A 27,758-nucleotide genomic window follows, 5' to 3' on the forward strand; every position below is an offset into this window, starting at 1 on the left:
AAGCACTGTAATTGCTGTAATGTCACAATATTGTGTGGGATTTCCTCCGGTACCCAAACATAGTGTTTTGGCATAGCATGTATGACATAACTATACCGCATTACCTTGTATAGTGTCCAGGAAGAGTTACTCAACGGCAGAGAGTACGAGGCATATATATAGGCCTAAGGTGTTTATTTGGTGGCAGGCCATTTTATTTGGACAAATGCATGCTTGTGTTAATATATTAAATGTTTTTTCCTTACAAATATTTATTTTTTAAAGACTGTAAACCTCAGCTTTACAGATGCCAAGCCGGCTGTGCAGGTAGTATATCTTGTGATAATGCCACAGTTGCATTTTTACCCTTGTCACTCGATTAATTAGGGCACGACACTGATTAGAGCTGAGGCCACTATCTGAGGTAATACGGTATACATAATATAAACTAATCCTGATGAGCACGACAGAAATGAATTCAAGGAAATCTCTAATGAAATCTGGTGACCCAGTAGATGTGGATTTGATGCACTGGTAGAGCACCATACATGCTTCCAAGGTTCACTCCCATTGTTTGAATCATGCCACAAGGGCTCATTTTAATGTCTTGTCATGCACAGAGCTTACTGGTTCACCATGTGGGTCATGGGGATCTATTTTTTTCAATATAAGGTATCTGCTTTTCAAGGTTGCTACGGTGTCAGAAAGATCCCATATCATGGAGCTTGAGCGGGATCTCTCACTTCGAACCAGGGAAGTTGCCGACCTGCAGCTCCTTGTAGGGTCCCAACAGGCGTCTGGTGACTCAAACGCTGCCCTTTCTCCTCTCCTGGATGAGATAAGCTCTCTGAGGGATCAGTTGGCGTCTCTGGAAGCCAAGCAGCAAGATGAGCTGACCACGTACAAGGAGAAGCTGGAATCTCAAGAGAAGGCCCACTGTGAGGCAGTCGCCCAGCTTCAGGCTGCAACCGTTAGACTGTCGGGTGACAATGAGCAGCTGAACATGCGCTTGAGCCAGGCTGAGAAGGAGAACGATGACATCGCTGAACAGTGGCGTTCCAAGTTGGAGTCGGCCATCTCCTCACATCAGAAAGCTATGGAGGAGGTGAAGTCGTCCTTCAGTGAGGATGCGGGCGCTCAGGCAGCCGAGCTCGTGGAGACCAAAAGTGCACTTGAGAGGCTGAAGCTGGAGCACACGTTGGCTCTGGAGGAGGCCATTTCCAAACATGAAGCTGATGTGACAGCTCGAACTCAGGAGATGCAGACACTGAAGGAGCGGCTGGAGGATGCTCTACTGTCCAGCGTGGAAAAAGCAGAGAACCAGCACCTTGTGGAGATGGAGGACTTCCTTGGTAAGCTTCACACTGCCGAACTTAGGGTGAAGGAGCTCGAGGAGAATGGAGATAAGCTAGCACAACAGGCCCAAGACAAGGACAAAGAGACCAAAGAGATGGCACTGGTAATGGCGGATCTTCAGAGCCAAGTGATGCTAAGCAGCGAGGAGCTTGAGATGCTGAAGACTCGGCTGGAAGATGTTCAGAACCAAGGAAACTCACGGGGCACCAAGGTGTGTTCCTTTCCTGCCCACACAAACACACATTAATAGTGAGACTCGTGTGTTTGAACTGTATATTGTGCTGCAGGTTAGTGAACTGACCTCACTTTTGATGGTCAAAGAGAAAGAAATTGCCTCGCTACAGCAACGTTTGGCCACTGCAGAGCAGGAGAAGGGTAGTGTGGAGCAGCAGCTTGGAAGCCTGGTGAACTTTCTTTTTATTTTTAACCAGCACATCAGCCGTATGCTGCAGAGAAGTATAACATGGGAAGTGTCTTTTTCCCACAGAAACAGCAGTTGTCGGAAAGCACAGAAGAGCAGACTAAATCTGCCAAAACTATGCAAGGTACATTTTATTACATTTTTGCCGAACCGTTTCCTAGCACCTTGTCTTTGTGTGTTTTACACATTCTATAAAATACACAATTCTTCACTTGGCAGAAACCATTGAGAGGCTCAGCAGGAAGGAGGAGCATTGCACATCCCTGAGCACAGAATCGGAGTCTTTCAGGAGTCGGCTTAATGGTGAGAATACTCAACCTGTTTTTGACTTTGACACGTGACACACTTGCTTGCATGCTCGTTGTCCTGCAGTGCTGGAGAGGAAGCTGGTGGCTACAAATGAGGACCTGGAGGAGCTCATAAAGATCAAAAACAAACTGGAGATTGACCTTTCAGACATTAAGAAGGCGTCCGGTGATAGTTCAGCACAGCTGAGCAAAATGAATGACGAACTTCGACAGAAAGAGAGGTTATAACCTTTGCATCAGTAGTGAAAGTAAAAGCTTTTAAGTTTTCTTTTTTTGTTCACCCACCACCATTGCTCAGGAGTCTGGAGGAGTTGCAGAGTCAGCTTGCGGAGGAAAAGAATACGGTGGCCCAGTTGAATGAACAACGTGACCAGGCACTTTCCCGCAAAGACCAGGAACTGCAAGAAACACGAGATACACTTGATGCTCAAATCAGAAGTCTCCATGAGAAGATTACAACCTTGGTTAGTACAGTATAGCACTCAATGTGTATGTGTGATGACATCTTTAATGTGTTTTGCATTGGCGTATGCTTATTCACGTCCTTCCTTTCCGTTCCCAAGGAGAAGACTGTGCAACAGTCCATAAACCAAGCTGAGGAGCTGAAGGCCTCTGAGGAGAAGGCTCGCTCCCAGGCTTCAGAGCTTCATGGGAAGGAAGTTAAGTTGCTGCAGGATTTGGTTGACAGCCTGAAGCAGGAGCTGTCCTCTTCCAAGGACAAGAGCCAGGAGCTGGAGAAGGTGGTGTCTGAGCTGCACCCATACAAGGAGCAGCTTCAGGTAAGCACACACACACAGCAAATGTGCACATTGTATTCTGATCCCATCTGTATATCGTCTTTATTCCATTTACCGTCATCATGAATATTTCATAAAGCCCTCAGTTTCCCTTCACAACACTGTTGTAGGACGTCATCAACTACTTGTGGTGACTTGATTTTTCAACTTGGCTTAAATATGTTTTATATTGTGTTCTATGTTGTTAGTTTTTCAAAAAGCAAATGCTAAATTAGTAAAAATTACATTTGTGTATGTGGCCGGCGGCATTTTGGTCTCAACTCCTTAGAAAATGGGCGTTTTGCAAGTGACGTCAGCAAAGGCGCAGCTCTCAGCTTAAACAAACCATTCAAGAGGCAGCTCGTCGACTTAGTTTCATCAAATAGTAGTCATGCCAAAACATTGTGGTGCCACCGGTTGTTCAGTGTCCGAGTGATATTGTAAGTTTGTTTTCCAAAAGATGAAGGTTTAAGACTGGAGTGAATGAAGCAAGTACACAGACCATGGACAAATGGACCACCGCCTCACGTTCATTTCACCAAAGACTGCTATGAAGAAACACCTTTACAGGAAGCATTTGGCTTGAAAGTACGGCATAAATTAATTTTGGGTGCTATTCCTGATGCTATGCTAAACAGGACAGGAGGAGGGGAATGGCGTCAAAGCTGCCACAGAACACTGAGTCATGTCTTATTTAGCTGTTGTATTCTAAACGCGTGCCACCATAGCGACAAGCATTCAAGGCATTATACATATTACAAAACATACTTTCACAGCGATATGTTGACTGTGGGGGGCGGGGCAGCAACCAACAATTTAAAAAAAAAAAAAAAAGGCTCCATGACCCCTCTATGCTCATTAAGAAGCCGATTTAAAACAACAATTGAAGGATAAGCAACACCAAACTAATGTAAACGTACCATTTTGTGTTTGAAGCCGACCAATCTTCTCTGCATGTCTTTTGTCATGCGACACCTCCGCATTAGACTTGTAGTCCCATCTGTGATTCGAATAAATACAGCTTAATTCCATGGTCTGCAAGTCCTCTTTCATCTCCAGATGTTTTTTCCTCCTCAAGGTATCGACACATTGATCAAAACTTGGCTATAATCACTGTAAATGTCTTCCTATCTCGTCCATCCTCTCATGTTTGTGTTTACTCTACCTAAGATGAGAGCTGCCCCTTGGTCAACGTCACTTCCAGAAACGCCCCTTTTCTGCGGCGGTCAGTGAACATTTCTCCAAAAGTACTATAAATTAAATTTTTACGAATTTACCATTTGCTTTGGAAAAAACGAACATAGAGTATCATTACAAACGGTATAGAACATATTTAAGCAACGTTGATAAATAATGTTAAATATATCTGATAGACTTGCTTTGCCAGGTTTCTCTCATTGAAGTAGCTGATTTTAGTTTAAATGAGATCAAATAATCAGTATATGCTATGTTTAGTGAAATAACCCAATCAGTCACAGCTTCGTCAACCTGGTGTTTTCACTTTGGCAATGAAGTCAAAGTGTACTTGATTTTGCAGATTCAACAACAAAGTTAAAGTGCAGTAAGAAGGAAGCAGGACGTAGTGAACTTATGCATACAGATACGCTTGAAGAGATGCAACTCACCACCATTTAGTGGCCCTCTTTAATCTGTAATTAGTCTGTTTTTTACATATTACACTTAAAAAGTGAAGTGCAAACTTTTTTAATTAAATTTAAAAAAAAAAAGCTTCTGCATCTTAACCTTTTTGATTTGCATTCAACCATATTGGCTTGGTTTATTTTGGATTCATCTTACATTTTCTTTTGTGTTTGCATATATTTCCCTCCTTTTTGAACCGGATTTTCCCCAGTGTCTTTCTGCTGAGCTTGACTCCTCCAAGCATGATGTTGAACACTTGTCCAAAAAACTGGAGAAGCAGACTGTAGATCTGGAACGCAAGTGTAAGGAAAGTGAGGATGTTCATGCTGAGAAATGCAAACTGGAGAAACAATTGTCAGATGTGCAAAGCAAGTTCTCCGCTCTGGAGCCTAGATTCCGGGACCTTTCTGTCCAGAATGAGGAGCTGCTTGCAACCATACAGGCAAGTAAAGATGACTTACTCGACAGCAACAAGCGTTCCGATCAGGAAATAACTTTGTTGAACAGCGAGGTGGAGGAGTTGAAAAGGTGTCTTCAAGAAGTACAGACTGACAACACAAAGCTGAAGCAAGCTAATGGCACACACCAGGCTGATATTGCAGCGCTCCAGAAACAGAATGAGGAGAAGAGCGTCCTGTTGCTCAAGCACCAGCAGGACGCTCTTCAGCTTGAAGCTAAAAGGAAGCAGCTGCTTGAAGACTACGAAAATGTCTGTAAAGAACGAAGCAGGCTCGAAGAGGACCTCAATGAAAGCCGGTCTAAACTTACGCGTGAGAATGACAGACTCGTTTCAGAGAGAGATGCCGCTAGAAATTCCAAAAAGTCTCTTGATGCTAAGAATACTGAGTTGCAAGCCAAACTGCAGTCGTTAAACTTGGAGAAAGAAGATCTGACAATGAAGAACAGCCAGCTGCAAGCCGTCACGGAGGCCTTGACTAAAGAAAAGGATGCCTTGTCCTCAGAAATCAGCGCTGCCATGCTGGATCGAAAGAACCTGGAGACGGTGAAAGAGGAGCTCCACAATAAGCTCAGTCTTGCCATGAAAGACTTGGATGGTTCTGTCCATGAATGCGAAGACCTCAAAGCATCTAGACTCAGCCTAGTCCAGATGCTGGAAGAGTCCAAGACCAGCAGTCAGGTTACCGATTCCGAAAGGCTTCACCTCCTGCAGGAAAAGGAGGACTTGCTCGCCGCCCAAAGAAAAGTATGCAAGGAGAAAGAGGAGCTTGTCAAAGAAATTGAAGAGCTCAAGGAGAAGCTCCAAGTCTCCGCTCAACAGTTGACTCAGTCCACTGACAAGCTGAACGAGGCGTTGGCATCGTCTGAGCGAGAAAGGCAGTCGTTTTGCGCGCAGAGTTCAGAAACCTCTGAGGCTCTGCATGCTTTGAGGAAAGAGAAACTGACCCTTGAAGCGGCGCTCGAACAGCACAAAATGGATTATGATAGTCTGGCGGGCGAGAAGGGAGAGCTAGAAGGGCAGCACACAAAGGCTGTATCTGACATTAGTGCTCTTTCACTTGAGCGTGATAAGCTAGCAAGCGATGTCCGGACAACAAAGGACCAGTTGGACAGCTGCTCCAGAGATAATGCTGAGCTTAGTCAAGAGAATTCTCATTTAGAAGCGAAGCTCCAGGAAACCAAATGCCAAAGAGAGTTAGCTGAGACCGAGTTGACCTCCTTGAGAAAGGAAAAGGCAGAGCTCCAGAACGAGCTGAAGAAATGTTCCTCAGATATTAAACTTCTCGAAAAGGCCAAAGCTGATCTGGGTGAAGAATGCAGCAAGCTACAAACAGATTCTGAGAAATCTACTGCAGATCTTCTCCAGCAAGTTGAGCACCTCACGACAGACTGCAGACAACTGCAGTCTTTGCAGGTTGAAGCGGACACAAGAATGCAGTTGTTGCAGACCGAAAAGGACAAGCTCCTCCAGGACATCCAGGAGCTAAAAAAACAAACTGAGTCGTTGTCCAAGAGCAAGCATTGTCTTGAGGACCAGCTGCAGGCAGAATCTAATGAACGCACTAAAGCCACTCTTGACAAGGACGGTCTCTCAAAACAAGCGGAACAGCTGCAAAACACCTTGTCCAAACTTCAGCAGGACAATGAAGACATTTCCTCTCAACTCAAGAACGCAGATGAGCAAAAGGCCTCTTTAATGGCAGAGATGGACACTATGAGAAGGCAACTGAAGGACAGAGAGCAAGAAAGCAGCCACCTGTCTGAAGGAAAACAAGAGCTTTCATTGAAACTTGAAGAGATGCACAAACAGATGACTGCCCTCGAGGCCGAGAAGGAGGACCTCTTGTCAGGACAGCATCGGCTGGAGCAGGACATTTCTTCGCTACACACTAGTCAAGAAAAATGGCTGGTAGAAAGGTCCCAGCTTACTGAAGAGTTGGAGAAGTCCCAGGCAGGCCACAACAAGCTGGAGGAGGAAGTCGAGGCTCTCAGAGCAGACAAGGCCACATTGGAGAAGCAGTACGAGGCGGCTGTCGCTCAGATTAGCGCCTCTGTCAACGCCCAAGACGTGATCTCCTCCAGTGCCGCAAACTTAGCAGCCGCAAAGGATGCTTTGCTGGCGGAGAGGGATGAGGCCATCCAGCAGGTGGCGCAGCTCCAGTCCCAACTCAAACAAGCCGTTGCTAAGCAGCTTGAGGTATTCCTCCGGTATTTCTGCTAGTAGTCACCACTGACACAAACACCTTAATGATGCTGGGCCAATGACACAATCTCACTGCATGCTTGCCCATTCCCCCTCCTTTTATTTTTCTTTTTTTTTTTTTTTAATTTGCATGTCATAACTTTCATCCTCCATGTAGTCATATGTGGCGCCCAGCCTTTGCATTCTTTCCTGTGGGCTTATAACGTGATCCAACCTGCAGTCTATTACCGGAATTTTGGGGGTGTTTTTCCCAAAGGACCCAATCAAAAGCATTCTAAAGTCAGTTCTGCATTTGGCACCTGATAAGATCCAATACTAGTGACGAGCTGACGTCACAATATTTGATGTTGCAAACCAGTTTAGCCTAGACCAACAGCGCCCCAGCTGGTTGCTGCCAAGTAGTGCACTACATTTTGACTCCATTAGTCTGTCCGTATCCGTTCTAAGGCCACAGTTTCACTCTATATATGTTATAGTATGTCATGTCATGTTCTCTGATTTATGTTTAGAAGAAATATATTACAAGATTCCAAATCAATAATGTTACTGGTTTTATAATTGAGCATGCAGTCAATTCAAGTGATTCAAGTATGCACAGTGCCCTCCAGGAGAATTGGAACAGTGAGGCCAATTCAATTATTTTTTTGCTGTAGAGTGAAAACATTTGTTTGACATCAAAAGACAAATATGAGACCAGAGAGCAACAATTCAGCTTTTATTTTCAGGTATTTAAACCTGGATTGGATCTTATTTTGTTTTGAACCCACCCATTTTTCATGTGCACAAAAGTATTGGAACATGTGGCAGGTGTGTTGTTACATTGCTTATTCAGTTAATAATTCAGTTAATAAATAACACTTGTCTATGCTCAGTTTCAGATTGGGTAGGATAGGTTTTGCATGTGCAGACTGCCCTTAGAGGTGAAAACAACATGAAAACCAGAGTGCTGTTTATGGGTGAAAAACGAGCAATTGTGAACCATTGCACAAACATTAGTTGCAGCCAGTACAACCATTTGGAATGTCCTGAAGAACAAGGAAACCACTTGTTCAGCTTCAGCTGTAAAGAAAGCTGTTAGTGACATCAACAACCTGCAGAGGGCAGGAGTGACTATCACTATCTGCTGTTCATATAAGACTTCATGAAGCCAAGTACAATGACTGCCCCACAAGATGGCAACTAGTCATTAGCAAGAAGAACAAGGAGGCCAGGCTGGGATTTGCCAAAAGGTACAGAGACGAGCCTCAAAAATTGATCAGTCCATAATTTTGTTTCAATTTTTGAGCAAACCCAAATCTATGGCAACAATAAAGGGATTGACCAAACGTTCCAAAACTCCTGGATGGCACTGTTTGTCGCTGTTAACTTGTTCAGACCTGACTGATGAGTGAATTTCCACGAAGGAGGATTCCTTGTTTAGAAATGGAATATTTTTGTAGTTAAGGGCATAGAAAAACTGTTTCGAACCTTCTAAATATGATTTATAACATTATTAAAGCCATGAAGATATGAAATTACCCAATACAGTAGACATAAGAGAAAATGAGCCATTTAAGACATAATAAGACGCATGCTTGTATGTGTTTATATTAAATGTTTTTAAAAACGTCTTCTGGTGGGGGACTGTCAGGAAGTGACATCTTTTGAGAGTTGAGATTCACCTTGGCCTGGTTTACGGCCACCGCAGTAGCCCGTGTTTTTGTTAGGGATGATTGTGCCCGTTGTGAGAATTCAAACCTGCAGTAAAAAACTGTTGTTGCGGCGGTCAAGTGTGATGCTTGTGTGTCACAGAGCAGTACAGTAACATTACCTCACCTCGTGATCAATATCACGTCTTTTGAATGCCTTATTTGTATTTTTGAAAATGCTTAACATGGGCAAGTATGCACATTTTAAATATGCACATTTTTTTGACCAATAGGCCATAGCCAACCACGAAACAGCAATGATTTATTATACTACCGAAAATGGTTACAATTTGATGAAACCTCCCCACTAGATGGAGCCACTGCACTTTTAATTTGTTTTGATCAACATTCATATTGACAAATATCACCCAAACATCAGTTGATCTTGTCAGCACTCAAATTTGCCCCAGGAGGCAGGCGTGTGAACCCTGACCGCCATCGCGTGCTGTCAGCCGTGTTTTTGTTACTGATGAACCGACGTGACGTGACGTGATGTGGTGTTGCAGCTGACTGCTGAGCGTGGGCAAAGTGACTCGGCCGACACGTTTCAAGGAGTCATCGAGGCCTTGGAGCAGGACAAGGCTCAGCTCAAGGAGCGTGTGGAGAGGCTGGAGCAGGAGCGGGACGCCCCTTCAGGTTTGGGTTTGCTTTGCTTTATTATTATTATGATTAGTTGTTGAATTGATCCTCGTCTTCATGTTTGCAGGTGATGCTGTTTTGGACCAACTGAGGGAAGACAAGGAGACTGCAGAGAGCCAGGTACCCTGTCCTTGTCCCTGTCCCTGTCCCTGTCATTGTCCTTGTCTCTTCTTGCTGTATGGGTCATAGACAGTGTTGCTTCCCTACCCTGCCCCGCCCCATGAAGCTTTTCTTCCTTACTTGGGGCAGTCGTATGGAACCATGACATGAGTTATGTGTTGATTGTGACAGTATAATGTTTTACAGAGGTTGAAATGGCTGCAGACAAACCAGCACCGGATTTATGCGCACACTGGCTACTTTATTAGGCACATCTGCACAATCAAACCATGCAATAAAAAAAGGTGCATTTGCCTCACATCTTTTCATGATTGTGGTTGTCTTAAAGGGGGCCTATTATACAAATTTTCAGGCCTTTGTATTGAGTTGTGGACTCCTATAGAGCAGCTACATGCGATAACCCGCACAGAAAGCTTTCTGGATCTTCCAGACTCTGCATCTCATCCTGCAGTGTTTCCTTGGGTTTCCCGCCTCCCGCCCCAATGGTCTGTGTAATTTACTCCACCCCAGGTACGCCTTCCGCCGAGCCCACTCCGCTGTGATTGGTCACACTCCCAAGCGCTCCCGAGGACTTCCGGACAGCTGCTGAACGAACCCCTTTTGTCCGATTATTTACACAAAATAAACCCAGTTAGGACACTGATAAATTGCCACTTACAGCTTGATGTTCTGACTCTTCCAACACGACCAAGTAACGTTGGAAAGGCGTTGGACTTCAATGTTTTGGATAGTCCAGCTTGGTGTTGGCCCATGTTCACGATACAGTCCCGTGTGAAGTGCCGTTGACAGATGAGCATATTTTTCTCTTGCTGGCCGGGAACCAGCAACTCCAACCACTTGTGCCTGATGCGTGCCTTTTTAGGCACACCCCAACAAACATTCGCTGGGAGCCATGCGTGCTAACGGTGAACAGAGCAGAGCGAAGCAGAGCGGGGGTGCTCAGCATGCAAACCTCATTATCTGACACCTTGGGATCGTTTAACACGAGAATACAACATTGTAACAGCATTTATAGGTCGGAAAAGCTTAATAGGTCCCCTTTAATATTTTGGTGACCTTCTGACTACATATTTTGCATCGGTAACCCTTTATAGGGCAGCCATGAAATACGTCACATTATTATCCCCAGATGATTATGTATTGTTAATATTCTAGTATGTTACTTGGCTAACTTTAATGATCCTTGGTGTTACAGTCATTCCTCATTTATCGCGGCTAATTGGTTCCAGACCCGACAGCGGTGATAAGTCAATACTTGTAATTCTCAAGTAAAGACGAGACAGGTCGAGTGAGTCTAGTCCAAAGTCCAAGGCTTGACATTTTGGAGTCCTTACAAGTCATAAGCACTGTTAAATGTTTCCCAAACAAAAATGCCATGACCTCGTAATTTGCAAATGCAAATGAAATTCTCTTCCATAGCATGTTGACACGTCCCGGCGGTAATCATTGCCGCCCTCCAGCAGTCTGCCGCTCACAGAAATGTAATCCACACCCTCGTTGTTTGTTCTTAAACCTGATTGCACGTCAATACTGTAGATGATAGCATTCAGTGCGGCAGATTATAGCGACCACGTTACTTTTACGTGACACACACTCTGAATGGGGACACGTTTTACTTGACACGCTCTCTGAACGGGGACACGTTTTACGTGACACGCTCTCTGAACGGGGACACGTTTTACGTGACACGCCTTCTGAACGGGGACACGTTTAACGTGACACGCTCTCTGAACGGGGACACGTTTTACGTGACACGCCTTCTGAACAGGGACACGTTTTACATGACACGCTCTCTGAAAAGCTCAAACATTTCAAGTCATCAGACTAAAGTCCGAGTCATGTCCTGAGTTGTTGATGGCATAGTTGAAGTCTGTGACGATATTATCGAGTCCAAAGTCATCAAGTATAGAGTCTGACTCGAGTCCAAGTCGCATGACCCGGGTCCACACCTCTGGGATTCAGTATTAATAAATGGAATATTTCCTGTTGGCGATCTTCTAAGTATGGGTTTTAACATGATTAGAGCCCTCTAGACATGAAATAACAGCCCTATAGTCACCTTTACATTTGTATTACCCATAGACTTGCATGTTAGCAGTAACTAGTTTTTTTTTTCTGGACTGTGTCCTTCCTGCGGTTTGTCTCATCAGTGTATTGAATTGTCTTCACACTCGTATTGCCCAATATAGTAGACATAATACGAGTAAATAAGCCATTAAGACAAAAATAAAACTCCTACTCGCATGTGTCACATTAAATGTGTTCCCTATGGGAATGTTCGTGTCAGACGGACAGATGTGTGGAGGACAGGAAGTGATGTCGGAGGTTGAGAGTTGAGTTTTAGCTTGTTGTGGGTTATGACCCAACAGTAGCTCGTGACCTGGTGACCTGGCGATCAGGTCTCACCCAACAATTACTGGCACCTAGTGGCCAATTATAGAATACTACATTTTCAATTAGTGCTTCTTCTGCCTTGTTTGTATTTTAGTTGATTTAGTTAGTTCATTTAGCTGTTTTGATGCTTGAAAATGCTTAATTTAGGCCAAGAATAAGTACAATTGTGTGCATGTTTTTTTATTTATTTACTACAAGGTCGTATTCAACCGCGAAACAGCAATCATTCATTGTTTGAGCGTCATGTCATCTTTGATATTGGACGTCCTATTGTCAGGCATATGGGTCACTGACTACGCTCTCCTTAAATTGTGCAGGTGTCCCTAATGAATTGGCCTTGTTTCCTCTGAAACGTTATCACTGTGTCATGAGTAATGTGTGTTGTGTAGCTGTAGCTGGGTTCTAATTGGAACCTTTTTTTTTTTCTTCTTCTCTTTAAATCCCAATGCTGTGCTCTGTCTCTGATGTTGCCAACGCTGCACCGCCGTCAGGCAGCGGTTTGTTGACGTTCTTCCATCCGCTTCACTCATGCATGCATCCTTGTGTTTGCGTGTGTGTGTGTTTGCACGCGTGTGTGTGTCTGTGTGACAGTGCCACCTCCAGTCTGTTAATTGTCTCCACTTGCTTGACTTACTTAAAAACACTCATCTTTCTTTTTGGGTGACATTGGCACATTTTTTTTGTTGTCCTTGTCGTGTCTTCACGTTTTATATTATAAGGATGGGCATTTTTCTGTCTGTCATGTCCAATTATTGGTTAGCACTGTTAGAAGCATGGCAGCAACCAGCACAGGGTTGCTCAAATACTCGACACTCCACAGTTCCTTTATAGTTCTATATCATCATGAACCAGTTCATGGAGAAGTCCAGACATTACAGCTGAAAAGAACAAGCATCCGAATCGAGAATTGTTAGGAAGTGGAATTGGAATCGTTGGCATTCCAATGATGGCCAACCCTTAGTTGTTAGCTGTTGCTGTTAGCTCAGGTGGCTTCACTGGGTTCACTGGGTCTAATTCCACATGGATTTTTTGTTTTCTCAAATGCCCATCCATAATTGCTAGGATTTTTTTTTTTCTTCTGAAAATATTTGTCAAAAAAATTCTGACTCTTTTTTTTGTATTTTTGTTTTCTCGAAACAGATTGACTTCTTAAATTCAGTCATTGTTGACCTCCAGAAGAAGAATAAGGAACTCAAGGAGAAGTTGGAGAAAATGGCCGCCGCCGCTCTCAACGGCAACAATGCGAGCGAGCTGGACAACTACGGCGGGTGAGTCACATAAACGTAGCCGTTGCGAATTTCCACATATACTATTCTCATAGGTGGTTTAACTCCTAATTCATGCTGTAGTTTAACACACGGACATGAACTCATTCAATACCAAGGACGTGTTTATATGTTCCCGAACCCCCAATCCCAACAACGTATTTTTGCGCGAGAGGCAAAAAGAGGTGATGATGCAAATCCCCACAAATGCATTTCACTTCAGAGCACTTTTAAGGCATAAAAACGGCCACAAGGTGGCAGAAGTGCATTTAAGAGCTCGGCAGGGATGAAGTGAAGTGAAAGGAAGCTCACACCTGACTGGAAGGAGGACGTTGGAGAGCGTGGTGGAGTGCAGCGTGCGGAAGGTGACGCATTGTCGGGAAATTTTAACACGTGCACACACATTCACACACACACACACACACACACACACACACACACACACACAGTTCAGTTCCAAATGTGAAAATTGTAAATAGTTCATGGTGTTTGTTTGTATATTTGTAAATGATTTTGGTGTAAAACAGCCCTTTTTATGTTGTGCTATTGTTGTTTAGATATTTGAACTGTCACAGAAGCAAAACATTTTAGTGTCAAAGTGAAAGTGAAAGTTATGCTTGAAATGTATCTTTTCACACAAAAAGCTGGTTTTCTCCCTTTTCTAGTCGGGAACTGATAGTTTCCTGAAATGTTCTACTGCTGTTTACTAAACGGAAAAAGGTAGAAACAAAGTATTTTTTTTCTGATGAAAGACGGGAGTCTAATCTTTCTGTTGGTGCGTTTCATGTTTATATAACTGTAGAACACATTATTGTGTGTGCCTTGAAAGTGGCCGGTACTGAAGCGGTTGTCTTTTGAAGCATGGCTGGGATTGAATGAGTTCAAGTTCCAATACGATCATATTTTTCAAGAGTGTCCGAGGTCCCACAACGGTGTCTTTAATGGTGATTAGTGGTGTTTGCTCTGCAGTGTGAACAAGGAGCCCGAGAAGAAGAAGCAGCCGCCGCGGCGCTTTTGCGACATCTGCGACCGCTTCGACCTGCACGAAACCGAGGACTGTCCCACGCAAGCGCAGACCCCCGACTCGCCGCCACACAGCACCTACCACGGCAGCAAGGGCGAGGAGCGGCCGTACTGCGAAATCTGCGAGGTGTTCGGCCACTGGACCAACGCCTGCAACGACGACCAGACCTTCTGATGGCGCTCGCACAATCAACGCCTTTTTTTTTTTGTACACGATGCTGGATGACGCTGTACGGTTTGTGTGTTCAAATTGCTTGTCTTTTTAAATCGTCCACATAAGCCCTTAAATTTAAGAGTGCACCATCTTTGCACAACATCTCATGAAGCAGTTTATTTGTCGAAGGCAACGTGTGAGTCTTTTATAGATCTATGTTGTTTGCACAGCTTGTCAGGGGCTTACAAATCTCCAAAATAGTCTATTGAATGAATGACACCATGGAGTGTCATTTTGTTTGAAAATTGGCAAGCCATAGTTTATTTTTTTAAAGCCGGGAAATACTTTTAAAAGATTTGATAATGTGCATGTAAGGAAGAGAGAGACAAACGAGGACATTTTGGCTTTAATAACATTGAACACTTGCTTATAAAAGCACTTCACACACATCTTTGCTACTACTTTGTAATGCGTGTGTGTGTGAGAAACAATGACTTTTAAAAGTTTGGATATCCATGTGAAAATGAATAAAAGTTCTGGGTCCAAACACAACCCGGTGTGTTTGCAGTCATTCGTGCGCATCCTCTCTTCATTTGGGAGGTAACAGTGGGGCCACTTCACACGCACTACGCCATTTCTTTAGTTCCACGCTCAGCTCCACGGTGGCCTCGGCTCCAGTGGGTGTGTTGTCAGGGTCCATGACTGCATGACACACACTTTAAATATCCATGCACACTTCAACATTAGGACCAGCATCCTGAAACATTGTGCTTCATTAGGTACACCTGCACAATCTATGATGTCCAAGAGCGCTGTCAAAAATTGCACCTATCAAAGATTGATAAATCATGTTTGATGGGTTATTTGACTTGGCTTTATCTGTCGATTTTGTCCAGGAAAAATGAAGATTTAAATATTTTATAGTTATATCACTATCTTTTGATTTTGGTAAAAATCTCGCTGATAGAAAAGGATTTTAAAATATAATTTGTAGTACATTAATATATATATTTTTATCTTTAACAGCATTCAAAATACAAATCGTGTTTGATGGGTTGTTTGGCTATGTTTTAGAATGCTATCGATGTGTCGATTGGTTGTTTGACCCATTGTTTTTATCTGAAGAGAAAATAGGGATTTCAAAGTGTAATTTATCAATATGGAAATTGGAAATGTTAAATCATTAAAAATACATTAAATATAAAATATTGTAAAAAAAAAAGTTCTCAATAAGATTTTCCTTTAAATGTCAGTTATATAAAAATATTTAGATGTTTCTTAACCCCTTCTATTTTTTTTAGTTCTATAAATGATGTAGAATGTAGATTTTTATTTTTGCCCTAGAAGTTTTTCTTTGAAAATCATTTAACAGTATATGAATAAGTAGATTCCTACCAAACTGCATTGCGGTTGTCCCATCCTAAAAAAAACAGCTGAAAAAAGTAAAAACTGCTCTTGTATGAGATCTGACTGGGTGTACCTAATGTTATGTCCACTAGTTGACAGGAAATCACCTCTGGCCGCTGCGGCTTTCTTGTTTCCAGCACGGCCGACTGCTTTCTTCTTCGGCTCCTCCTTCGCTTTCTTCTCCGCCATGGCGTTCTTTCAAGAGAGCAACACGCGATGAGCATGGTACGCCACGCCCCCCCCATCCCTTCCCAAACGCTGCAACTTGCCTCCTCAGGTATGACAGCGTCTTCTGCGGGAGGATCTTTGTGCAGGACGCCAAAGTTACAGAGGACGCTGACCCTTTGGCCTCCGCTGAGGAGCAGGCCGTGCAGGGGGACGTGCGCTGAGGCCACCACCGTGGTGATGGGGGTGTCTGGGACCAGCTCCGTGCACGTTTTCTTCTTTTTGTCCTTGGTTTTAGCCGCTCCCTGAGGACGAGTCCTCTACAGTTAGAGGCTGTCAAGTGCACTCTAAAGCCACTCAAATGCCAAAACAGAACAATGATCCTGTCATATAGAGGATCTTTGAATGGTCTTTTATTACTGTAGCTCTTAAAATACAGGAGTGTGCTTTTGTCACGTAGAGGATCTTTGACTAGTGTTTTTGCAGTAGGTCCTAAAAGAGCTTCTGTCGTATGGAGGATCTGTGAACCACATTTTTGCAGTATGTCCTTAAAAACAGCAGAGCACTCACGTCACATACAGGATCTTCGACTAGCTTATTAGCTTTTTTTTTAACAGTAGATTCTTCAAAACAGCAGATCACTCCTGTCACATGCATGATCTTTGACTACCATAAAGCAGCACATACTTGTACATATACGTAGAGGATCTTTGACTTGCATTTTTGCAGTCTGTCCTTAAAGGCAGAGAGCACTCACGTCACATACAGGATCTTTGACTAGCTTTTTTACATTAGATTGTTAAAGAAAGCAGCACACTCTTGGCATAGAGGATCTTTGACTAGCATTTTTACAGTAAGTTCTTAAAAAGAGCAAAATGGCCCCGTCTATACATAGAGGATCTTTGAGTAGCATTTTGCAATAGGTCGGTCAAAATGGCAGTGCACTCCTGTCTTAAACAGGATCTTTGAGTAGCATATTTGCAGTTGCAAGTTCTTAAAAACAGCAAAATGCTGCTGTCATGTGGAGGATCTTTTGGGTCGCATTTTTGCGGTAGATGCTTAAAACAGCTCCTGTCATGTAGATGATCTTTGACTACCATTTCGACAGTAAGTTCTTAAAAACAGCAAAATACATACAGAGGCTCTTTGATTAGCGTTTTGACAAGAAGTTCTTCAAGATAGCAAAATGCTGCTGTCATATCGAGGATCTTTGAGTTGTTTTTGCAGTAGATCCTGAGAAACAGCTCCTGTAACATAGATGATCTTTGAGTTGTGTTTTTGCAGTAGGTCTGTCAAAACAGCAGAGCGCTCCTGTCATACAGAGCAGAGCATCTTTACATGAAGTTGTTAAAAACAGCCTAATGCTCCTGCTATATGGAGGATCTTTAAAGAGTAGCGTTTTCGCAACAGGTCCGTCAAAATGGCAGCGGCCTCCAATGTCGAGGATGTTTGACTAGCATTTTTACAGTAAGCTCATAAAAACAGCGTTTTTGTGCTAGCAAAGCGAGAGCAACCAGAGTGAGGCTCCACCCACTTGTTTTTCTCTTTTCTTGTCTGTGGCAGCTTGACCATCCTTGGCCGGGGGGGCGTCGTCTGACACCTCGACAGGCCATGAGAGCACCTGAGGGTCACATGAGGGGGAGAACAGAGCCCTGAAAACATCAACATCTTCTGAGGGGATCCTGCACTCTTTTGATTGTTTTGAACGTTTGCCTCGCCTTCTCCTGTTCCACGTGAACCTGAAGTCCTCGGCTGAGGAATTTCTTGAAGCCCCTCACGTCTCGCACGATGAGCGTCAGCGCGTCGGTAAAGTCGACGCAGGTCGACCAGGGGCGGCGCGACGTGCTGTGTCTCGACTCTGTAACGCAGGCGGCGCCGTGAAGAGACCGCTTCCACCACAAGTCAGGAGGTCACGTTTCATCATCAGCTTTCCCATCACTGACATCATGTCATCATCATCATCATCTTCATCATCATCAACTCTCCCTCGGAAGACGTGCCAGGAAACGTGTTCTACGCGTGTGGATTTGTACGACCGTGTTCCCTCGTTTATCACGCAGTAAGCAGCCAACGTCACGTCTTTACAATCATTCTATATGTTTTAGGGCGGGGGTGTCCAAAGTGCGGCCCGGGGGCCATTTGCGGCCCGCGGCACAGTCTAACAATGTAATTTAACTTAAAAAAAAACAACAGCAGCAGCAAAAGTTGGGAAATCAATCAAAAGTCCAAATATTAAGAGAAGAGTTGTAACCTAGCAAGGAAAAAAAGCCATCATTTCACAAGAAAGAAGTGGTAGTATGAGGACAAGTCATTTTAGTAGCATGACGTCGAAATATTCAAGAAAAAAGACAAAAACAATGAATAAAGTTGGAATAAACTTAGGTTGGGGGAACATTTACAACATAGGAATAAAGTCAAAATATCAAATGTGACCAGAGTCAAGTCAAAATATTAAAAGGAAAAAAAAAAGTTTTCTATTGAGAAAAAAGTTGCAATTTTATGAGAGTAAACTTGTAAAATGAGGAAAATGATCATGTTGAAATAAAGAAAATACATGATTGTTTTAAGCGATATAAAGTTATAATTAGGAGAACGTTTATAGAAGGAAAGCTGAAATGAAAAAACAGCTGTCGTTTTACGGGAATAAAGTCAAAATATTAAGAAAAAAAGTCATAACTGAATGAAGAACAACAGTCGCAATTTTACAAGAATGAAATCGTATTATTATGGAGAAAACGTCATTTTTAGTAGCATTTCACCCGTATTCCAAAAGCAGAATGCTCCATGTACCGTAGCTTCTTAGCATCTCTCCATGTGTTGCTTTACTAAATATCAAAGTGGTCCTTGCATCCTTTACTTTTCACGATGTGGCCCTCGTTGGAAAAAGTTTGGACACCCCTGTTTTAAGGCAGTAACATTTCTCTCTTGTTTAAAGACTCCTTTGAATTTTAATGACCAACCTACAGGTCGGACACAAGCAATTGTTAAGCCACTCGCGCCTTTTTGACTCCCAAACTGCTGCAGATGAACCGAAGATTGATTTACAAGCTAGCAAGCAAGCACTGTTGCCAACTTTTCAGTAAGAGAAGTAGCTATTGGCTGTCCTAGAAGTCGCTAGATGACGCCATTGTCTAGTTTGCATATCATTTGCATATGATGTTCTAAAATGCTGCAGGAAAAGAGCTTCACCTCGTGGGTCAGACAAAAAAAGGGAGTGAAAACACCTCAATTACGTTTAGAACTACAAATTCATTTGATTTGGTCGCACTTGACAATAAGGCACACAAAAATACAGTAGTTAGTGAGGAACTAATGCAGAACTAATGACTAAGGCACAGAAATTTAGACTAGTTACTTAGGAACTCATGAAGAACTAATGTGGAACTAATGACTAAGGCACCGAAATTTAGACTAGTTACTTAGAAACTAATGAACTAATGTGGAACTAATGACTAAGGCACAGAAATTTAGACTAGTTACTTAGGAACTAATGAAGAACTAATGTGGAACTAATGACTAAGGCACCGAAATTTAGACTAGTTACTTAGAAATTAATGAACTAATGTGGAACTAATGACTAAGGCACAGAAATTTTGACTATTTACTTAAGAACTAAGTAACAACTAATGTGGAACTAATGACTAAGGCACAGAAATTTAGACTAGTTACTTAGGAACTAATGAAGAACTTATGTGGAACTAATGACTAAGGCACCGAAATTTAGACTAGTTACTTAGGAACTAATAGGCTCCAGCATGCCCCCGCAACCCTAATGAGGAAAAGCGACATAGAAAATGGATGGATGGATGGACTTAGGAACTAATGAGGAACTAATGTGGAAATAATGATTAAGGCACAGAAATTTTCACTAGTTACTGAGGAACTAATGACTAAGGCACAGAAATATTGACTAGTTACTTAGGAACTAATGTGGAACTAATGACTAAGGCACAGAAATTTAGAGTAGTTACTTAGGAACTAATAAATGTGGAGCTCATGTGGAACTAATGACTAAGGCACAGAAATTTAGAGTAGTTACTTAGGAACTAATAAATGTGGAACTCATGTGGAACTAATGACTAAGGCACAGAAATGCAGGCTAGTTAGTGAGGAACTAATGAAGAACTAATGAAATTCATTTCAAAACGGTGATTCATCCAATGAAAATGTGTATGATTTGACAGCCCTAATTAGTGTGTGACAGGTGATAAGGTGATGAAGTGTTAAATGTCTGATCATATGTAATACTGGTCAATGTTTTTATTCATGTGTTCAGTGTGTTAGTAAATGTTCTAAATGTGGTATGTGTGTAAATGTTGTGTATGTGTTCAGACATGCTTAAAAGCGTGTAAGTGAATGTGTGCTGATGCATCATAATTGTGTACGTGTTGCGTGTTGTTAGGTGTTGTGTTAGCAGATGTTGCATTGTGTCTTGTCACATGTTCCTAGGTGTGTAAGTAAATAATACATAATACTTGAGTCTTATTACCACACGGTGTGTCCAGGCGGCTGTTGTCAGATTTGACACTGGCGTCCGATTTGGACGTTTCCTTTTCACTTCTCTTGCTAGTTTTGCCGGCGCCGCCTCGGTCTTTGACCTTCAGCTTGCCGTCAACTTCCTGTGGAGACGCGTCCGGCGTGCGAGGTTAGACTTTGTTTAGCGTTCGCTGAGTGATGTTAGGAAGCGTGTGAGCGCTTGTACCTGGTAGGAGGTGGTCTGATGACTAAAGAACATGTATGTGATCAAGTAGCTGTAACTGACGATGGGAAATTCGGGAGCATCAGGCTCTTCATTGATGAGCGGGTCCGGGATCCCCCTCATGCGGCCCACTCGCACTGTGGCTGAGGCCCAGTCCACCATCACCGCTGTGCCAACACAACACAGTCATCACGTCACGCCCGCACCATCTAATCTACGCCATTCTCAATGCCGGGGATTCTCACGGCTCATCTTGGCCATCCCTCGGTAGCGGTGTCTCTCCTCGGGGGTGATCCACGAGGCGTCCAAGTAGGAGAGGCGGGGCAGGGCGTCCACGGTGAAGCCCGGATAGGAGGGGGTCAGGGTGAAGGGGTTTCCCTCCAGCACCAACGTTCTGAGACAAGGCATGGTGCTCAGGGCCTTCAAGAGGGGCCACTGGGCCTGGAAGTCGCAGTCGCTCAGGTCCAGACACACCAGCTGAGGCCTCAACACACACACACAGACACACACACACACAGACACACACACACACAGACACACACTAATTGTAATGGCAATTGTTGCTATTACAATGAACAACAATCAAGTGGAATGAAAAGCAGGAAAACACCCAGCGACTCTCTTAGTGGCTTTCAAAAACACCTACTGCAACACATGCTTGTCAAAGATCTCCTATATGACGGCAGCGCTCTGCTGTTTTTAGGAATCTGCTGCAAAAACACCAGGCAAAGATCCTCTATACGGCGAGAAAACTGCTATTTTTCGGAATCTGTTGCAAAATTGCTAGTCAATGACCCTCTCTGTGTGACAGGCGCGCTCTGCCATTTTTATTATCGGTAATGTGCTGCAACAACAGCAGTCAAATGTCCTCTGTGACAGAAGCGCTCTGCTGTTTTTAATCATCTGCTTAAAAATGATAGGAGAAGATTCTCTATAATATAAGTCTAAATGACAGGAGTGCTCTGCTGTTTTTAGGAACCTGCTGCAAAAATGCTCGTCAAAAAAATGTGACAGGAGCACTCTGCAGTTTTTATCAATAAGCGGCAAAAATGTAGTGAAATATCATCTGTGACAGGAGAGCTCTGCTGTTTGTAGCAACAATGCGAGTGAAAGATCCCCTGTGTGACAGAAACGCTCTGCAGTTTTTAGGAAACGGCTGCAAAAAGGCCGGTCAAAGATCATCTATCTACTGTATGCGACAGGAGCGCTCTGCTGTTTTTCTGAATCCACTGCAGAAACGCCAGTCAACTGACAGATATTTTTCCAACTAAATAAAGAGTATAAAGACTGATATGAGATTAGATTGTCAAGGCGTCCCTAATGTTGTGGCCTGCTAGTGTCAGGAAGTATGGTTGGCGACCAAATATGCTCTCTTGCGTGATGTAAACATGTTGGCTGGCACATACCCCATGACTGGCAATTAACAGCAAAGTCTGTCTTTGACCTCATTTTGGTCTAACAGACAAGCCACTTCCTGTTTGCGTGGGTAACCTCCTACCAGTGCCTTCCTGTGAGCTGAGTGACATCACAATGGGAGCCCAGTCCGTTGGACGCCAGGCCCAGGTACTGCAGGCGTGGCGGCGGGGAGTTGGCCAGGCGGCCCAGAGCAGACAGACAGTTGGCTCGCAGCTCCAACACCTGCGGACAGACGTGCATACAGTACGCTGAGTCAGCAGCAAAAGCTGGGAGACGTCCACAAAATGACGTGATGTCACAGACTTATTTTCTACCCGTTGTGATTCACTTGCTCGTGCCTGACGCTCACCTTCAAAGTTCTGGGAAGATTGTCTGCTGAGATTTCCGAGATTTTGTTGGCACTCAGCACGAGTTCCTCCAGATTGCAGAACTTCAGCAGGCAGTCATCGATGACTGACACCTTCAAGAAATCACCAGTTCATACTTTTGGACTGGATGGGTGCCACAGGAAAATGACCATGATTATTTTTTCTGACTTATTATGTGCCAAATACTGCACTCTTTCATAATACATACGGTAATTGCGTCAGGAGGGGCATCCGGCTTAAAAACAAACCCAAAAACACTCACGTGATTGACTGGCATTTTGAATGAAACAATTCTATAAATACAGTATATATATTAATAAATATAATAATATATATTCTGTGTACGGTGTTACCTCGTTTATCGCGGGGGGTTGGTTCCCAAAATAGCCCGCAATAACTGAAACCAACTTCATTTTTTTTTACAATGATTAGATATGTTTTAAAGCTGTGAAACCCCTCACCATCCACTTTATTCACTTCTCTCACACGGGCAATAACATTTTCTCACATTTCTCTCTTGTTTAAAGACTCTCAAAAAAGCTCAAACCTTTGTTTGAATGTTAATGATCAGCCCAGAGGTCGGACACAAGAAATGATTAAGCCACTCACGCGTATTTCCGCAGTACTGTGGCGTTCTTATATCCTTTACTGTAGACAAAACTAATATTCATTGCAAGCTAGCACGCAGGCAAGCTAGCGATGACGCAGCAGACATGGCAGGATGGCACGAAGGAGATTGATTGACAATGGTTTACAGCCAATCAGGACGCAGAAAACAATGGGCGGTGCAGCTAGACGAGCGAGGAAAGAGAAAGACACTCAACTTCCCACAAAGCAATTCTTCTTAAAGGGCCAGGCTCGGCCTGTAATAGCGTTCACACGCTGTAATTTAAAAAAAGAAGCAATACAAAAATCGAATCCACAATAATGACCCGCGATATAGAGCGAGGGAACGCTGTATATGATATATATATATATATGTTATTTTATTCAATTCTTTTATTTAATAATATATAATATCAATTGTTATTTGATTGATTTGAAGTTATTACTACTATAAATGCATATTTTGTTTTATTAATTAACTACTAAAATGTGCCATATTGGTGTTTCAATAAATATATGTATTATTTTATCAATGAATGTACTTTGCAATTCATTTTAAATTTCTGAATTTTTGCAGTGTCCATAAATGTATCAGTGTTTTTAAAATAATCTTTTATCAGTTAATTCATTTTTTTATTTTAATTTATTGATGACATTATTTATAAATTCTATTTATAAATTCTATTCAATTCATTTTTTTTTTATTAAATTTGATTTGGAGGCTGGTGATGAAATAATTCTTATGACAATGACAAACTATTGTATTTTTCTATTATTAGCCTATCCAGCTGTGTTAAAAAATATATTTGTTATTTTATTTATGAATTCACTCAATACATAAAAAAATTACAGGATCAAAAACAGTTTATAAAAAAATTACGCCAAAAAATGTTGTCCACAAATGTATCAATGTTTTTAAATACATTTTTTGGACATTTTATGAATTGTATTTATTTATTAATCAAATTATTTATTTATGACGTAATTTATCAAATAAACATTCAATTCTACTCTTTGATTTGAAGGCTGATGATGAAATTATTCTTACTACTACTGCAAATTATTATTTGTTACTAATGAATTATTATTATTATTATTATTAGCTTCAACTAAATGATTGCTTTTTCAAGTAAGCAGAACTATCCGACTTTTCAAATATGTGTTTATGAATTAAATGCAAACGCTTCATTCAATGGCCAATTTGTTTTTCAAGTGACGCTGTTCAGGCATATTGTGTAGACAGGAAGTAACGAGTCCCCAAAGAAAGCGGAAGATGTCCAGTGCACTCACGTCCTTGTCCACGATGCGCAGCGTGCTGAAGAAGCTGCAAATGAAATCGGCGTTGATGCGCTCGGGCGCCACCACGGCCACCCGTCTTAGGGCGGCGGCCTGCTGGCTCCACAGCTCGTCCATCCTCCATGGCGAGTGGGGACAACTCAGGAGGTCCAAAAGCATGTCCGTGTCCTCCTTGTCCGCCTCCTCGGCGTTGACTTTGCTCTTCCGCTGAGAAGAAGCAACAGCACGCCTTCGTTTGGTAGCATTTGGTAGCATTTGGTCGTGTTTAGCAACATTCTGTAGCATTTAGTAGCATTTTGGACAAAAAAGTCATAAAAGCGCATCAAAAATGTTCGGAAATTGAATTTGCGACCCAGCTTTATTCAGGTCATTTCAATTATTTTTTGTATTTTAGTTCTTTACACTTTTATTTGAAGTTATTTTTATTGTGGGTTTTTGTGGGGTTTTTAACACTTCTATTTGCCATTTTTATTTATTTGTATTATTTCTTACACTCTCATTTGGGTCATTTTTAATTTGCATTCATTTCTCTGATTTTTACGCTAAAATTATTTTTATTTATTTGACTATTTTTAATATTTTTATTCAAGTCATTTTATTATAATAATTATAACTATATCAATTATTAAGTAAGAAATAAATTCTAATTATATAATAACATTTTTAAAAATTATTTTAAACTTTACTATTTTGTTTGTTTTTTTTACATTTTTTATTACGTTTTTAATGTCATTTTTATTTGTATTTCTTTTTTTGCTTTTTGTAAGTCATTGTTATTTTTAATTATTTTATTATTGTTACGTTTTTATTTAACTTATTATTATTTTTTATTTAATTTTTTTTTTTACACTTTTAAGTCGTTTTTTTTTACACGTATTTTATTTTAAATAATTGGAATTACTTTTTAAAGTCATTTGTATTTGTATTCATTTTTTTTGTTTTTTTATGCCATTGTTATTTTTAATAATTTTATTATTATGTTTTAATTTGACTTATTACTTTTTTTATTTTATTTTTATTATGTTTTACACATTCAAGCCAATTTATTTATTTTTTACACTTATTATTTTATTTTTTATTTATTTTAAATTACTTTTTTGAAGTCATTTTTATTTTTATTTTTTCTTTTTGCTTTTTGTAAGTCATTGTTATTTTTAATTATTTTATTATTGTTACGTTTTTATTTAACTTATTACTATTTTGGATTTCATTAAAAAAAATAATTTACACTTTTAAGTCATTTTTATTAATTTTTTTTTACACTTTTATTTAAGTCTTTTTTTTGCAATTTTCTTTAAATAATTTGTATTATTTGTTTCCATTTTGACGCACATTTTTCAGTCATTTTTACTTTTTAAAATTATTTTTGAGGTTTTTATTGGTCATTTTTATTTTGATATTAATTTATTTCTGCCGTCATACAGTATGTTGATTTCTATTTTGTGTACTTTTATTTAGGTGAAACCAAGCACGTGTTTTTTTTTAACTGCCATCTTTGAAAACATGAATCCACATACTGTAATTACATGTCCAAAGTGCATTTGAAAGAATTTATTAAGGCTTTTTTCTCAAGGAAATGAAATTTTACTTCAAAATAAGGCAGACATTGGTTGTCATTATTATGGGCATGCGTCCTCTTGGGTGCTGAACATAGCATGTCGACAACACAAACGGTCAGCCATCTTATCCCAACACATTAGGCACGCACAAGGCCAAATTATTAGGTGCAGACAAAATAGTGCTACACATGCGGCCAATTCTAGCTATTAGCATTGCTAGCATTACCGTTTTGTTGGCCTGCTTACTGTCTGTTGTTTCAAAGGCGAAGCTCGAAAGCCACCAGGTCGGTGTCAAATGAAGTTAGCTGTTAGCTTTAGCATAAATTGAGATGAGCACGCTAGCTATTAGCATTGTCAGCCGTTTGGTTGGCCTGCTTACTAATCAGGTTACAACAGTTTCAAAGACGAAGCTCGAAAGCCACCGGGTCGGTGTCAAATGAAGTTAGCAGTTAGCTTTAGCATAAATTGAGATTAGCACGCTAGCTTTTAGCATTGTTAACTGTTGGGTTGGCTTGCTTACTACCCAGGCTACAACAGTTTCAAATGCGAAGGCCAAAAGCCACCAAGCCAGTGTCAAATGAGGTTAGGAGCCACTTCAAATTTAGTGTGAGAATATGTGTCCTTTTTATTATTAATACTCATTATTCGACGGTCCAATATAAAACGTATTAGGCTCCCAGCGGAGGTATCACAATGCGTTATCATTATGATAATGATGATATAATGATACTGTATGTATAGTTGTTTTCATGATGAACATGGCTTCATGATTGCACCATTTCCGACTCACCCAGCTGCCTTTTCCACAGGGAAACTGGTTGAGACACAGGCGACTAATATGCTTGTCCAACACGGCCGAGAGCGCCATGGAGCTCATCCTCTTCCCATTTGCTGGCTGCTTTTGTCACGAGAGGCGTCCATGATCCCAAAACGCTCGCTCTTTCCTCCCAGTGCGGAGGCTCCTGTTTGGGCTGGGGTTGCCTGGCAACAGTCTGTGTGTGGCGTGTCTCTGAAGAGGCCGCAGCTGCATTGTCACCGGCGAGCAAAAAATAAGAGTCTAAATGCTTCTGTTGGTTGCATTTCTACGATATGCGGCGGTACGGTTGAAGAGATGGTTGTCTCGTAGAAGCGCTTGCTAATAATAGCCTGCATTGCTTGGTGCTGGCAGTGCTTCATTGTCATCATGTCATCATTCATTCATCATCAAAGATCTCCTTCCAAGTCTTCACAGGCTCCTCACAAAAACACACCAAACCAGTGCACGAGGCCGTTTGGGGGAGGACGGAAAAAGAGCAGACCCGCTTAAAATCAACTCAGAAGGTGACGTCATTCGTGACACGGTGTTAGCATTTTGTCGGTGTTCCGATAAAACTGCTACAAATGTTTGAGTTGATATGAATTGATTTGGTTTATTTTGACTTTACTTGGAATTTGTAACGCAATCATTGAATTAAATTTTATTTTATTTAACATTTGTAGGCTACGTACCAAAGAAATAACATTAGAAATAAAAATCAACATTGTCAAAATGTTGTTGTTGTTATTATTATTATTAAAATAATTACAAACATTGACTTTATTTGAATCATTTTTGTATGAATTATTTTATAATAATAATTGATTTATGTAATAATTTATTGGTAGACTATGTACCAAAGCTCTAACATTAGAAATAAAAATTATTATTATTATTATTATTATTATTAAAGTAATGAAAGCATTAATTTTAATAAATAAAATCAGAAATAAAATAAAATCAACTTTGTTAGAATATTTTGAATATTCTGATTAATATTAGTATTATTATTATTCTGAA

General features: G+C 41.4%; 2 protein-coding genes across 9 annotated transcripts in view; one reads left to right on the forward strand and one right to left on the reverse strand.

Moving 5' to 3' along the window:
- The window catches only part of clip1a (CAP-GLY domain containing linker protein 1a), a 28,568-nt gene extending 13,590 nt beyond the window's left edge, over positions 1-14,978 (forward strand). For all 4 annotated transcript variants that reach the window (XM_054772903.1, XM_054772907.1, XM_054772906.1 and 1 more), the window contains 12 exons: positions 668-1,546; positions 1,623-1,739; positions 1,823-1,880; positions 1,976-2,059; positions 2,129-2,285; positions 2,363-2,528; positions 2,628-2,843; positions 4,693-7,137; positions 9,338-9,467; positions 9,538-9,590; positions 13,125-13,252; positions 14,219-14,978. In XM_054772903.1, the coding sequence (XP_054628878.1) occupies positions 668-1,546; positions 1,623-1,739; positions 1,823-1,880; positions 1,976-2,059; positions 2,129-2,285; positions 2,363-2,528; positions 2,628-2,843; positions 4,693-7,137; positions 9,338-9,467; positions 9,538-9,590; positions 13,125-13,252; positions 14,219-14,447 (4,662 nt within the window). In that variant the 3' untranslated portion in view covers positions 14,448-14,978. The remainder of the gene's footprint in view (positions 1-667; positions 1,547-1,622; positions 1,740-1,822; positions 1,881-1,975; positions 2,060-2,128; positions 2,286-2,362; positions 2,529-2,627; positions 2,844-4,692; positions 7,138-9,337; positions 9,468-9,537; positions 9,591-13,124; positions 13,253-14,218) is intronic.
- Positions 14,815-27,252, reverse strand: LOC129179543 (leucine-rich repeat-containing protein 43-like). 5 transcript variants are annotated; one of them, XM_054772909.1, is made up of 13 exons: positions 26,733-27,252; positions 24,378-24,590; positions 22,463-22,573; positions 22,196-22,335; positions 20,943-21,181; positions 20,701-20,864; positions 20,488-20,617; positions 17,717-17,856; positions 17,533-17,619; positions 17,136-17,245; positions 16,103-16,303; positions 15,941-16,028; positions 14,815-15,142 (listed from the first exon to the last, which is right to left on the reverse strand). In XM_054772909.1, exons 1-13 carry the CDS (start codon positions 26,817-26,819, stop codon positions 15,116-15,118), a joined length of 1,737 nt encoding a protein of 578 aa, XP_054628884.1. In that variant the 5' UTR covers positions 26,820-27,252; the 3' UTR covers positions 14,815-15,115. The 5 variants fall into 5 exon arrangements, with proteins under 5 accessions (XP_054628884.1, XP_054628883.1, XP_054628886.1 ...); XM_054772908.1 differs by having other exon boundaries at positions 14,815-15,128; positions 26,733-27,250; XM_054772911.1 differs by lacking the exon at positions 17,136-17,245 and having other exon boundaries at positions 26,733-27,250.
- Positions 27,253-27,758: the final 506 nt, after the last annotated feature.

The sequence above is a fragment of the Dunckerocampus dactyliophorus genome, chromosome 4, assembly GCF_027744805.1.
Source record: "Dunckerocampus dactyliophorus isolate RoL2022-P2 chromosome 4, RoL_Ddac_1.1, whole genome shotgun sequence".
Lineage (NCBI taxonomy): Eukaryota > Metazoa > Chordata > Actinopteri > Syngnathiformes > Syngnathidae > Dunckerocampus > Dunckerocampus dactyliophorus.